The following is a 13,925-nucleotide window of genomic DNA, read 5'->3' as shown; positions in this document are numbered from 1 at the left end:
TTCTACACGACATAACTTATGCAGCGCATTCCCTTCTAACAATTTTGAGACTTGCTCTGTCAGAGCAACTATACTCACTTCAGTACTAACAGATCTTGTTTCCGGCATGATTTGTGCAAATTACCAACAACTTACTCTATACTGAATTTACTCCTCAGAACAATAACTACATTAGCTACTCAACTCCTTTGTCACAGTTGAGCACTACACACAAGAAGACTAACAAGATTCAGAATGCACAACTAAACAAAATTAATCCTTCCGCCTTGTTATTGCCCAGTGACACTCTCTACAATTGTGCGCTGCGTGACCAAACCGTCTACAAATTGAACATGTTACTGATAAAAACATCGTGCATGGCTCCCCATGCCCCGTTAAATTACACACAGTACAACTGACTGGTACCAAGTACGTTTCCCAACTGTTTCCCTTAAACCCAGATAAATCTGCTGTTTCCGCAGGTCTCACAAAGTGCACTCCCAATAAAGAACGTGCATCCATAGTTATTAAAAAACGCCTCGTGCACTTACCACTACACCAAATCTTTAGGCGATGGGTGTGGGGACGGGGTCTAATACCAAATCTGTAGGCAGTGGGTGCGACCACTTCTGACACCAAATCTGTAAGCGCCCCAGTGGTCCCAGTCGCCTACAGGGGACTGGATGGCCCAGGGCTGACCTCTCCAGTTGTCAGGATGCTAGGAAATGGCTGTAGAAGCATCAGAAACGCCAAAGAAACATTATTATTTCATAACATCTTTATTCCTGCCGAGTACAATGTGGCTTGGTGATATCAACGGCCTTCCCCGAGTCCTTACTGGATCGTAGCAATGACACCAGATCCGGGCCGCACCAGTCTTGCTAGCACAGCGCCACGTGCTGTGACATAGCGGAGGAATTCCCTTACTTTGGCCGCACGTGGCTGGCGGCGCCCGGCTGGGCGGCAGCTCGGCTGCAGACAGCAAGGTGCTCCGGGTTGGAGTCCCCGGTGCTGTTGGCACCAGAAGCGTTCTCGTAGTGCGGAGTGTACTCTATCCCACCCTGTCTTCTTCCCTGCTCCTCCTGGTGGCTCGAGCGCAGTGGACAGGCGGAACGGCCTGCAATCTCCCAGCGTCGTCGGCTCACCCGATTGTGAAGGCGGATGCACAGGCCATAGGCCCCGCACGATCTCGACGACAGCTCACTGATGTGGTCAGCATTGGTGGCGAGCGACTCTGCCGTGATGCCTGCTAATCCTGGGTTGATGATTGACCACGGCAGCAGAGAGGACCAGAGCTGGTACTGTCCCCTCATGTCTGCTGCTGGATGGGCCGCCCTTACTGCAACATCTCCTTAATAAAGATTAACATGTCGATCACCGTGCTGAGTGCTACGCAGCGACCCAGTACACATCTAACTGCTAGTCTAGCTGCGAGTGTGAGTGCCTTGTTGCCATCAAAGCTGGCGTATTTATAGGAAGCACGAGTGACGTCCTGACGTCATGCTCATTTGTAATGACTGCATTCGTTCCACTTATACTGCTGATTCATCTGTCGTACTCACCCCTTAGGTGTTCTTGCAACAGAGTTACACGTTGCTGCAGGAGACTTACGCGAAGTTGTGAAATGCAATACAGCTGACGCTATACCTCTGTCTTGCACTCTACGAAAGACTCCGTCTAACACAAACCCGCATGCTAAGCAATTATCTCTCGCCTGTGCTTAACAAGGCCATTGCCCCTGCGAGATGACACATTCTGATGTATGTGCAATTCTCTTACTTCTTGGCGAACGTACTGTCTCTGGCTCTCGGCATAGGCAATGAAACTTTGACAATATTCCGCATTTCCAACTCTTTACTATTCCATGCCACTACAGTAGATCTTAGTGGGTGATCACAATGCGAGTGTGGGCATATAGGGGCTCCACTTGATATTTACAAAAAAATATAAGCATAGACTTCAGCACTCAGTATTTCCCCTGCAGCACTCTGAGCAAGCCCCCACCGCTGCCATTCTACCCACACTACTCCAGCTGACTGCACATCTAATGGTCACACTTACACTAATTAACTCCTGATCAGATGAAGAGTGACTGCTTACTGCACAGGTATTTTCACACCACCCGTTGATTCCTATTAGTTACGTAAGAGTCGAATCATTTTACATCACTGCCAGTGACACCATAATATTCTAATTTACTTAGGTGAATGCTGTGATTCACACAGTCAGAGTCTGTTTCTTTCATTTTCCTACCTGTTATTTTTCCCCACCCCCTGACCTGTCTACCAGGTAAATTGATGTAGCTGTCTGCTCTTATTGACTTTTGCGTGCAACATGGTTTTTCTTCTTGAAATGTCTGTATTGTTTATTATCCTACCTTCAGTGTTTGACTTCTCACGTTTTCAAATCTCGTCTAGTGCAGACTCTAGAATCAGTCTTTCCCTTTCATCCAGTCCAGTAAGTTTCCCGTAACCCGGTTCCATAATTCTTCCTACTTAATGTACCTTGCCAGTCCTTTTCCATCATCTCCCTGCCTTTCCCTTCAGTCCTTCTACCAGAAGAAGGAGCCTTTGGCTTCAAAAACTTGTGCATTTCTATATATTCCATACGTGTTTTCTCCTGACATCGCCTGGTTAATAGATTTTTTATCTTCCATATTAAAAGACTTGCAATATAAATGTTGTAGACGAAGAAGGTATGTATTTGCCAACATATACTGTCATGTTGATCCTGTATCTGTTTTGATTAAATAGTTAAGCTGACTTTAATTAAATGTCTGATTAAATTGCCTCTTACTGGTTAATTATGTAGATATTAAAACATTCAGATAGGTCAATCACAGTGTATTAATGAGTGCTTTAGTCTGACAGACCGATCCTTTTTGTGGCACTTAATTACAATTATTATTATTATTATTATTATTATTATTCAATATTTACTGAAAATCCATTACAGACTCCTTCTTGGCTCCGTAACTAATTACACGTGTCACTTTCATAGTCTATGCAAAGGAAGTTGTCTGTGCTGGTATGTTGAGACACAGTAAAATAAGAAACACACTCACTAATATTCAAGCTTACACAACCCATGGTTCTTTCGTCAGAAAAGAGGGAAGGAGAGGGAAAGACAAGAGGATGTCCGTTCATGCGAATGGACAGTTTGTTGCTGGCCATTCCCGCATAGAAGGCTTCACAGTGTAGGCATGTCAGTTGGTAAATCACGTGGGTGCTTTCACAAGTAGCTCTGCCTTTGATCGTGTACACCTTCCCAGCTACAGGACTGGAATAGGTGGAAAAATTCAAGCTTTCGCAACTAACGGTTGCTTCATCAGGAAAGAGGGAAGGAGAGGGAAAGACGAAAGGATGTGGGTTTTAAGGGAGAGGGTAAGGAGTCATTCCAATCCCGGGAGAGGAAAGGCTTACCTTAGGGGGAAAAAAAGGACAGGTATACACTCTCTCTCTCGCGCGCGCGCGCACACACACGCACACACACACACACACACACACACACACACACACACACACAACCAACAGTTGCGACATCAGGAAAGAGGGAAGGAGAGGTAAAGATGAAAGGATGTGGGTTTTAAGGGAGAGGGTAAGGAGTCATTCCAATCCCGGGAGCAGAAAGACTTACCTTTGGGGGAAAAAAGGACAGGTATATATACACACACACACACACACACACACACACACACACACACACACACATACACAGTCACAAGCAGACATTTGTAAATGCAAAGAGTTTGGGCAGAGATGTCAGTCGAGGCGGAAGTACAGAGGCAAAGATGTTGAAAGACAGGTGAGGTATGAGTGGCGGCAACTTGAAATTAGCGGAGGTTGAGGCCTGGCGGATAATGAGAAGAGAGGATATACTGAAGGGCAAGTTCCCATCTCCGGAGTTCTGACAGGTTGGTGTTAGTGGGAAGTATCCAGATAACCCAGATGGTGTAACATTGTGCCAAGATGTGCTGGCCTTGCACCAAGGCAAGTTTAGCCACAGGGTGAACCTCATTACCAACAAACACTGTCTGCTTGTGTCCATTCATTGAATGGGCAGTTTGTTGCTGGTCATTCCCACATAGAAAGCTTCATAGTGTAGGCAGGTCAGTTGGTAAATCACGTGGGACTTTCACACGTGGCTCTGCCTTTGATTGTGTACACCTTCCGGGTTACAGGACTGGAGTAAGTTGTGGTGGGAGCGTGCATGGGACAGGTTTTACACCAGGGGCGGTTACAAGGGTAGGAGCAAGAGGGCAGGGAAGGTGGTTTGGGGATTTCATAGGGATGAACTAAGAGGTTACGAAGGTTAGGTGGACGGCGGAAAGACACTCTTGGTTGAATGAGGAGGATTTCATGAAGGATGGATCTCATTTCAGGGCAGGATTTGAGGAAGTCGTATCCCTGCTGGAGAGCCACATTCAGAGTCTGATCCAGTCCCAGAAAGTATCCTGTCACAAGTGGGATACTTTTGGGGTTCTTCTGTGGGAGGTCCTGGGTTTCAGGGGATGAGGAAGTGGTTATTTGCTTCTGTACCAGGTCGGGAGGGTAGTTGCGAGATGCGAAAGCTGTTTTCAGGTTGTTGGTGTAATGGTTCAGCGATTCCGGACTGGAGCAGATTCGTTTGCCATGAAGACCTAGGCCGCAAGGAAGGGACCGTTTGATGTGGAATGGGTGGCAGCTGTCATAATGGAGGTACTGTTGCTTGTTGGTGGGTTTGATGTGGACAGACGTGTGAAGCTCCGGAGATGGGAACTTGCCCTTCAGTATATCCTCTCTTCTCATTATCCGCCAGGCCTCAATATCCACTAATTTCAAGTTGCCACCACTCATACCTCACCTGTCTTTCAACATCTTTGCCTCTGTACTTCCGCCTCGACTGACATCTCTGCCCAAACTCTTTGCGTTTACAAATGTCTGCTTGTGACTGTGTATGTGCGGATGGATATGTGTGTGTGTGTGTGTGTGTGTGTGTGTGTGTGTGTGTGTGTGTGTGTGTGAGAGAGAGAGAGAGAGAGAGAGAGAGAGAGAGAGAGAGAGAGAGTGAGAGAGTGAGTGTGAGTGTATACCTGTCCTTTTTTCCTCCTAAGGTAAGTCTTTCTGCTCCCGGGATTGGAATGACTCCTTACTCTCTCCCTTAAAACCCACATCCTTTCGTCTTTACCTCTCCTTCCCTCTTTCCTGATGACGCAACCGTTGGTTGCGAAAGCTTGAATTTTGTGTGTATGTTTGTGTATGTATCAACCTGCCAGAACTTTCATTTGGTAAGTCACATAATCTTTTCCTTTGTTCCATATGCTGGGGGCATATCCTTTAAGACTGTAAAATTTTATTGTAGGTTTGACATTAAGACTTTGTTCTGTCCACCTGCCAACATTAGGGCACTGCATGTCTGTGTCAATGATGATTTAGCACTTTGGAAGCCCGGCACATACAAAATCCCTTGTCAGAATGGGAAGGCTTACATCAGCCAGTCAATTCACACAGTTCAGAATGGATGGGTGGAACATTGATGTCACATGAGGCTACAACAGCCTGAAAAATTGGTGGATGTGTTGCTAGTATGCCCCCCCCCCCCCCCCCCCTTTTTAGCAGTCATTGTAAGGAAGAATATTGAAATTGGCTTGTCAGACAATTTGATTAACAGAGATAAGGGTTTTCCTGTTAGTAGTGCATAGAGCCCTGCACTATCTCGCCTCGAAATACAAAATTCTAAGGTGTGACTGTCCTGACTGTTTGAGGATAGGCTCTGAGTACAATACATCATTGGTGCTGGTGTTCAATTATAGGTGATGCCACAAGCCCCAGTCTTCAAGGCAGCAACTGTGGTGGGCAGAGCATGGGGCTTGTAAGATACCAGGGCCTGTATAGGCTGACAGTTTCCAACCTTGTCATCAGTTTTCAGCAGGACTCAGCAGCAGCAACAACAGCATCTCTCCTAAAGAATGCTTGACATGTTGATCACAGAAGTATTGCATCATGTTGAATTTAGGATCTGGCAACAAACCTGACTGAATAACTAAGAATTATTATTCTGGGAAAGCCTAAAAGATCACATAGGTATAGTTGTGGCTTCTTGTTCATAATTAATTTTCTAGTTCAGCTAAATGTTATATTGTTATCATTTTAGAGAGAGCAAGAAACAGTCTGTTCTTCAGGAAGCAGAAACACGATTGCGCCAGCTGGAGGTAACACAGTTCAAAGCAATTGCCAAGCAGTTGTTGGGAGAAGACCCGTATCAGTTTCTTCGAGCATACACGGCAGGTGAGAATAATTAAATTCTGTCATTGCATGTCTGCTGTGTGGCTGTTTGAGTAGGCATACTTGATATTTGATGCTATATAATGGGTTTGTACTAGCTGGGTAGGTGGCAGCAGTTTCTTCAGTGTATGGATTTGTATCATATGAGGACTGGCTGACGGCTAATGGAAAAATACCATTATTATTAAATGTTGAGCTTCCAATTTGACTTTCAAATCAAAAAGTACTTGGATGTGCATTTCTGGTAGACTCTGGAGGCATGTGCTGCTAAGGTTTCTAATTTTTTCAGATGTATATTCTTCAAAGTAAGGAAGATGACCATTCTTTGTGAAACTTTGATTCTTAGTATGTAGCAGGGTAAGGGCCTTCTTATTTGCAGTGTCTACATCATCAGTTACTGGGAGTATCTTTTACAAGGGTAAACTTGGAATTGTTGCTATCCAATTTCCATACTCTTCTCCCTCAACTACGCCAGACCACTGATAATGTGTGCGTGCGTGCGTGTGTGTGCGCGCGCGCGCGCGCGCGCGCGCGCGCGTGTGTGTGTGTGTGTGTGTGTGTGTGTGTGTGTGTGTGTGTGTGTGTGTGTGAAGGGGGGGGGGGGGTTGGACTGCAAATATATGGTTCCAGAGTACCCATGCAAGAATGGGATGTCCTGTAGATAAAAAACTACACACATCAAAAAAATGTTTTGCATCACCCTGTTTCCAGAACTCCTGAAGATATGACAGACACAGCCCCTTTGACTGTTCAGAGATGTCACTAAACCCGCCCAAAGATGTAAACCACCATGCATGAGCAACACCTATTAGACAGAGTGGGTCCGACAGCCAATCAGTTCCAGGAAGGGTTACATGGCTCAAGCTGTTTGTAATTCAGCCCTGCCTAGATAGTCAACACCACGGATTGATCGCATCTGTATTGTTACTTTGTGCCAGGAAGGGCTCTCAACAAGGGAAGTGTCCAAGCATCACGGGGTGAACCAGAGCGATGTTGCTCAGATATGGAGGAGATACAGAGAGACAGGAACTGTCGATGACATGCCTCACTCAGGCCGGCCAAGGGTTACTACTGCAGTGGTTGACCACTACCTACCGATTATGGCTCGGACAAACCCTGACAGCAATGCCACCATATTGAATACTGCTTTGTGTGCAGCCACAAGATGTCGTGTTATAACTCAAACTGTGCACAGTAGGCTGCATGATGTGCAACTTTACTCCCGATGTTCATGGCAAGGTCTATCTTTGCAACCACGACTTCATGCAGCACGGTACAGATAGGCCCAACAACATGCCAAATGGACTGCTCAGGATTGGCATCACATTGTCTTCACCGATGAGTGTCACGTATGCCTTAAACCAGACAATCATCGGAGACATGTTTGGATGCAACCCGGTCAGGCTGAACACCTTAGACACACTGTCCAATGAGTGCAGCAAGGTGGAGGTTCCCTACTGTCTTGGGCTGGCATTATGTGGGGCTGACGTACACTGCTGGTGGTCATGGAAGGCGCCAAAATGGCTGTACGATACGTGAATGCCATCCTGCAGCCGATAATGCAACCATATCGGCAGCATATTGGTGAGGCATTTGTATTCGTGGACGACAATTTGCACTCCCATCATGCACATCTTGTGAATGACTTCCTTCAGGATAATGACATCGCTCGAATAGAGTGTCCAGCATGTTCTCCAGGCATGAACCCTATTGAACATGCTTGGGATAGATTGAAAATGGCTGTTTATGCATGATTGTGACTCACCAACCATTCTGAGGGATCTACGCCGAATCGCCATTGAGAGATGGGACAGTCTGGACCAACAGTGTCTTGATGAACTTGTGGATAGTATAACACACTAATACATAGAGGCATGCATCAATTCAAGAGTACGTGCTACTGGGTATTAGAGGTACCGGTGCGTACAGCAATCTGGACCACCAACTCTGAAGGTCTCACTGTATGGTGGTACAAAATGCAATATGTGGTTTTCAGGAGCAATAAAAAGGGTGGAACTGATGTTTATGTTGATTTCTATTCCAGTTTTCTATACGGGTTCCGGAACTCTTGGAACCAAGGTGATGAAAAACTTTTTTTGATGTGTGTATTTGTGAAACAAGTGGCTCTATAGAGGAACCAGGGCAGCTTCGGTGTGTGTTTATGTAAAAAATTTAAGGATAGTACAATCACATTATTAGTAAATGTTCTGTGTGTAAGAAATTGTGCTATTCAGACTTCCTCATTAAGTTTCAATTGAAGATGCAGGGAGCTGACTCCAAGTACACCAGTGCGTCTCAAATAATGAAGAAATCCTCCTAACTTGGCTCCATTTCACTTCAGTAAAAATACGTAATACTGTTTTCTTTTTTTTTTTTTTTTAATAATAATAAATTTTAACTTTGTCTGAGGGGTCTTTCACCATGTACCTACAAACCTTCAACATTTATGCATCAAATGAGCATGCAAAGACTTTTTGTTTTGTTCGGGTTTATCTTTGTTGTTTCCGTATTGTTAATATTTATGAGGAATTGTAGGCAGTAATTTTGTTTCTCTTGGTATTTACATTCAGCAGAATTACCAAGTCAGGAAAAGGAAATGCACAATAATATTTCATGTATTTCTCATTAGATCACTTGGCCAAAGTTTGAATACCAAGCAAAATATTAATGCTTGTGAAAACTGAAATTTAAGAATGACACACTGTAATATAAAAGCACCAAATGGGGAGTACCACAGTCAGGTGAAGGTCTGTTGCAGGTGTCTCCTCATTTGGAAGGGAGAGACTTAATACTGCCCCCGGTGGCCCATGCTTGCAGATCATATGCAGATGTGACTTTGCAACAGGGCATACACCTACTTGCCTCTTCCATAAATGACTGCACACATGTAGAGCACATGGGAAATTGCCCAGGAGTAGAGGCGCCTTTACATGGGAGGAATTGCTTCATACCAGTTGTATGTGGTGTAGGATGATATGTACCAATGTTGCATGCTAGAGAGTGTTCCTTACTTGTTGTGTGTGACAGAGGGTGTTTTGTAACAATATTGTGGCAGTGGGTGCTTCATGCGAATGTTACTGGCAAAAAATGGACCATTTTTATGTGGCATAGGATGTTTCATATCAACGTCGGAATGCAGAGTTTGTTCTTACTAATGTTGCATGACGGAGGCTGTTTCGTACCAATGTTGCATGACAGAGGGTGCTTTGTACCAATGTTACATGGCAGAAAGTGTTTCATACCATGTTCTGACCAATATTACGTGGCAGTGGGCATGTAATAACAATGTTGCAAGGTGTTCACTATCAGTGTTGCATGACATAGGGGGCTTCATATTAATGTTGCATGACAGAGGGCACTTTGTATGAATGTTGCATGGCAGAAGGTGCATTCTACCGACGCAGCGTAATGGAAAGTGCTTCATGCCAGTGTTGTGGGCGAAGGGTGCTTCTTACTAATATTATGTGGCAGAGTGCTTTGTAATAATACTGTGCATCAGAGGGTGCTCTGTACCAGTGTTGCTCATAGGGAGCGGTTCATACCAATGTTGCATGGCAGGAGGGCATTGTACCTTGTTGCAATGTGGATGGTGCTGCATACCAACTGTATGTAGCAGAGGGTACTGCATACTGATGCTGCGAGGTAGGGGATGGTCCATACCTATATTGTGTGGCAGACGGTGTTCCATACTTACTTTGGGTGGTAGGGGTGCTCATACCAATGTTTTGTGGCATGGTACTGATCATGCTCAGCAGATGGGTGCTCCGTAGTTACGTTACATTGAAAATGCGGGAAAAGATCACACAGAAAATGTAGCTTGTGCCAGATTTAAGGGGCTGACAAGTGACCATAGTTTGTGGCAGACTATGCCATACTGGCACAGCATTTGGGTAGACTGGGTGGCTTGGTACCTAAAGCTTCCGTCATTGCCACAAGATGCCACCCCAGACACCAATTAAATATAGAACAGATAACATTTTTGAACCACCCTTCTTAAACTGTTTACCTTGTACAAAAGTGATGGTTTTTAATAACCTGAATTTTTATACTTCTGTGCAGTAGTCTATCAACAAAACTACCACTATGCCAAACTCACTGTCCTGTCATAGAAACTTAGTGCTACCTGTGTGAAGCCAGGGCTGGTGTGGGCATATGTTCACGTCTCCTGTCCTTTCTGAGTAACAAAGTATTCACTTCAAACCATTACAGGGACTTCTAATTGTACAGTTGACTCAGTTACTTCACAGATATTGTTTGAAAATATTGACATCCACAGATGAAAGCTGAACATGCATTGTAATTAAAAATAATTTGTAAGAATCTGTTATATGCAAAGTGTCATACACTATATGTTTGTAGGAATGTATTTACTTTTACATTGAGGCACTCATTGTTTTCTGAACTGTCCCAGTGATATGATGCTAAGATACTACTAGTTTTTTTTATCTTTTTTAGGTTTGCAGGAATATATTGAAGCTCTAACATTTTACTACTTCATTAAGATCAATGATCTGCAATGTTGGAACCATGTGCAAAGAAATTTGGTGTTCTGTAGTGATAAAGAAGCAGAAGAAACAAAAGGATGTAAAGAAAATGAAGAAAGCAAGACTGAAGACAGCTGTAATGACAAGGATAGTGCTGGTGACAGCAGTAACACTTCTCATGACAAACACATATGTCTAGTTCCACAGACTGAATATATACTGGGAGTTGCTGATCTCACAGGAGAATTAATGCGAAAGTGCATTAATAATGTTGGACTGGGTTATATTGAAAGCTGTTTTCAGACATGTGCTTTTGTGAAGGACATTTATACGGGATTTCTGCGTATAGGAAATATGGGTCCTAAGGAATGTACAAGAAAGCTCTACACTTTAAGACAAAGCTTGACCAAAATGGAGACTGCTTGTTACACAATACATGTACGGGGGTCGGAGATTCCAAAGCATATGCTCGCTGATGTTTTTAGTGGAACCCAGGATGATTTCATTCATGAAGAAGATGAAGGGTTTTACTAGATATAAAATAAAACAGACTGCCTTTGTAGTTTTCATTACAGCTGAAACCAGCATTGAAATGAAACTATCTTTTCCAAAATTGGAGAAAAAGTTTTCAGAAACCATGTCTGCCTGTATTATTGGTCTTGCAAAATAAAATCTTATGAGATATTGCTTTATTTGTTTGAAAAGGAATTTTTTCTTTTACGAAGATTGAAGTACTGAATATGTAGTTCTAGGCCTGCAACAAACTTCTACTAGTGAATACATGGTGCATTCTTCTCTTGTACATTGTCTCTCCTGAAATTTAGTGTATTCACCAACTTGAACATTGATGAGTTTAAGCATTACTGTGTAGTGTATTTGCAGACCATATGGTAGCCATCTTTGTATGATAAAATATTTGCTTAGTTATGGATTATATCTGCATAAATTGTGTGTACGAATAGCGTAAGCTGTTAAGTAGTGTCATGAGTTTTTAATAGGAATATAAAATCCAAGGTGTACTTAACCAACTTAATAACCCCTATGAATGTCCAATTATATTAATTATTGTATGTAGTTGACTTCAAAGCAACAGAGAGCATGTAGTTTCTAGTTTAGTTGGGTCACAATTGCTACTATTAGAAATCACACTGACTCTAAAACATTTTGTCCACATTTTTCAATTAAAAGCAAATTATCAGTTTCAGATTATTGTTTATGACAAGAGACTGAAAATGGGTAGCGTTGAAGAGTATCTGGTATTGAATTTGAGGCTCAGAAAGTAATAAAGAATGTGAAATCATAGTATCAGGCAATGGAAACTAGAATAGTTCTTCAGATAATTGTGCAAAAAGTATTTAGTGGAAGCATGAAATCGATACATCTTCAGAAATTCCTATCCCCAGGCTGCATTTTTTTTTGACAGAACATCAGTGTGGATTATTTCACAAAGATGATTATTGTAGTTATAGAGACAAACAGGTTTCTTTATGGCAGGATACTATTAATGATGAAAATATGAGTGTTAATTGTTGACACATTGGCTGAAGAGGTGCAGACTTATTGGATAAACACGTGGCAGCAGCTGCATAATATTTTGTTATATTCTGTGTCACCTAATTTCTTGTACTAAAAATAGCTACTTTAATTTTTCTGACAGTGCATCACATTTTTATATGTCAACGACTATCAGAGCTATACAAAATTTGGTTTGTGTCAAAACACTAAAAATATAATTACTGATGAAAGCTCAGTATTTTACACAGGTAGTTCAACTCCTTAATTCTTGGATATATTTCTACTTGAAAGAAAAAAATTAAAAATCATATTTTGTAACCTATAATGCAGTGTTATAGAATACATAAGGTTAAATCTAAGATATATATAATTGCATATGTCACATATTTGTGAAATTAATCACTTATAATGCTCCATTCAGTAAAAGATTTCTTTTCATCAGTTTGATGCTACGTTAATGGGCTTTACATGATTGAAAATGAAAAAGACTTGGTGGCACACATTTTAAAGAATTGTAGTGCCTCGAGAATTTCGTAGTAAATTCTAGAGACACTCGGCCTTCCACCATCTTGAACACCCGATATTTTAGGTACGAATGCGGGAGAGTGAGAACGTTTCTACCAATCCACCTGTTTGTATGTGCAGGTCAGAAGTTTGTTACGAGGGTAATCCCAAAAGTAAGGCCTCCTATTTTTTTTATAAGTACACAACTCTGTTTGTGTGCCAGTTGGTCACACAGCTACGAAAAGTGCTTCACACACTGTGTGTAAACATGTGCACGCTGCGCTGAGGCACTCAGTCTTGACTTGGCAGCTGTTGAGAATGGAGCATCCTATTGGATGTTACCGCCAAGTGCTAATTGCGCGCAGTTATTCGGTTTTTGAACGTAAAGTGCACTGCTGATTGAAATCCATCGCCAATTCACGGAAGTGTATGGTGAGTCGTGCATGGCTGTCAAAAATGTTCGTAAGTGGTGTAGAGAGTTTGCAGCTGGTCAGACCGAAATTTATGACGAACAAAGGAGTGGGAGTCTGTCAGTTTCTGAGGAGACAGTGTTGAAGGTTGAGCAAAGCATGCGTGAAGATTGGCGGATCACCCTGAATTATCTCTGCACGTTGGTTCCTGATGTTTCCCAAAGCACTGCTCACAAAATTTTAACAGAAACATTGAACTACCGGAAGGTGTGCGGAAGATTGGTGCCAGGCATGCTGACTGAGGACCACATGCAGCAACGAGTTGATGCTTCTCACACATTTCTTCACCGCCTTGCAGCCAAACAGGACAACTTTCTGTACTCAGTTGTCACGGATGACAAAACCTGGGCATACCACTCACTGCACACCTGAGACCAAGCAACAGTCATGCCAGTGGCGGCAGCCTTCTTTGCAGAAGCTGTGGAAATTCAAACAAACACAGTCTGCCAGTAAAGTCATGACAACTGTTTCTTGGGATTGGAAAGGGGTATTGTTGGTCGACTTTATGCCCACTGGGACCACAATTAACGCTGAAAGGTACTGTGTGACTCTGAAAAAACTCAACAGGCAATTCAGAACCGGAGAAGAGGAATGTTGAGCAAGGGCGTACACATTCACCATGACAACACTCGCCCACACATCGCTCGGAAAACTGTTGCTCTCCTGCAAGTTTCAGTGGAACATAATCACCCACCCACCCTATAGTCCTG

The 13,925-nt window shown here is 43.1% G+C and overlaps 1 protein-coding gene across 1 annotated transcript in view; it reads left to right on the top strand.

Moving 5' to 3' along the window:
* Positions 1–11,418, top strand: part of LOC126347927 (translin-associated protein X) — a 43,268-nt gene extending 31,850 nt beyond the window's left edge. Inside the window, exons 3-4 of the mRNA XM_050002312.1 lie at positions 6,112–6,245; positions 10,698–11,418. Coding sequence (XP_049858269.1) covers positions 6,112–6,245; positions 10,698–11,260 — 697 coding nt within the window. The 3' untranslated portion in view covers positions 11,261–11,418. The remainder of the gene's footprint in view (positions 1–6,111; positions 6,246–10,697) is intronic.
* Positions 11,419–13,925: the final 2,507 nt, after the last annotated feature.

The sequence above is a fragment of the Schistocerca gregaria genome, chromosome 1 (genome assembly GCF_023897955.1).
Source record: "Schistocerca gregaria isolate iqSchGreg1 chromosome 1, iqSchGreg1.2, whole genome shotgun sequence".
NCBI lineage: Eukaryota > Metazoa > Arthropoda > Insecta > Orthoptera > Acrididae > Schistocerca > Schistocerca gregaria.
The sequence above is the reverse complement of the archived record's forward strand: the minus strand, read 5'-3'. Positions and strand labels throughout refer to the sequence as shown.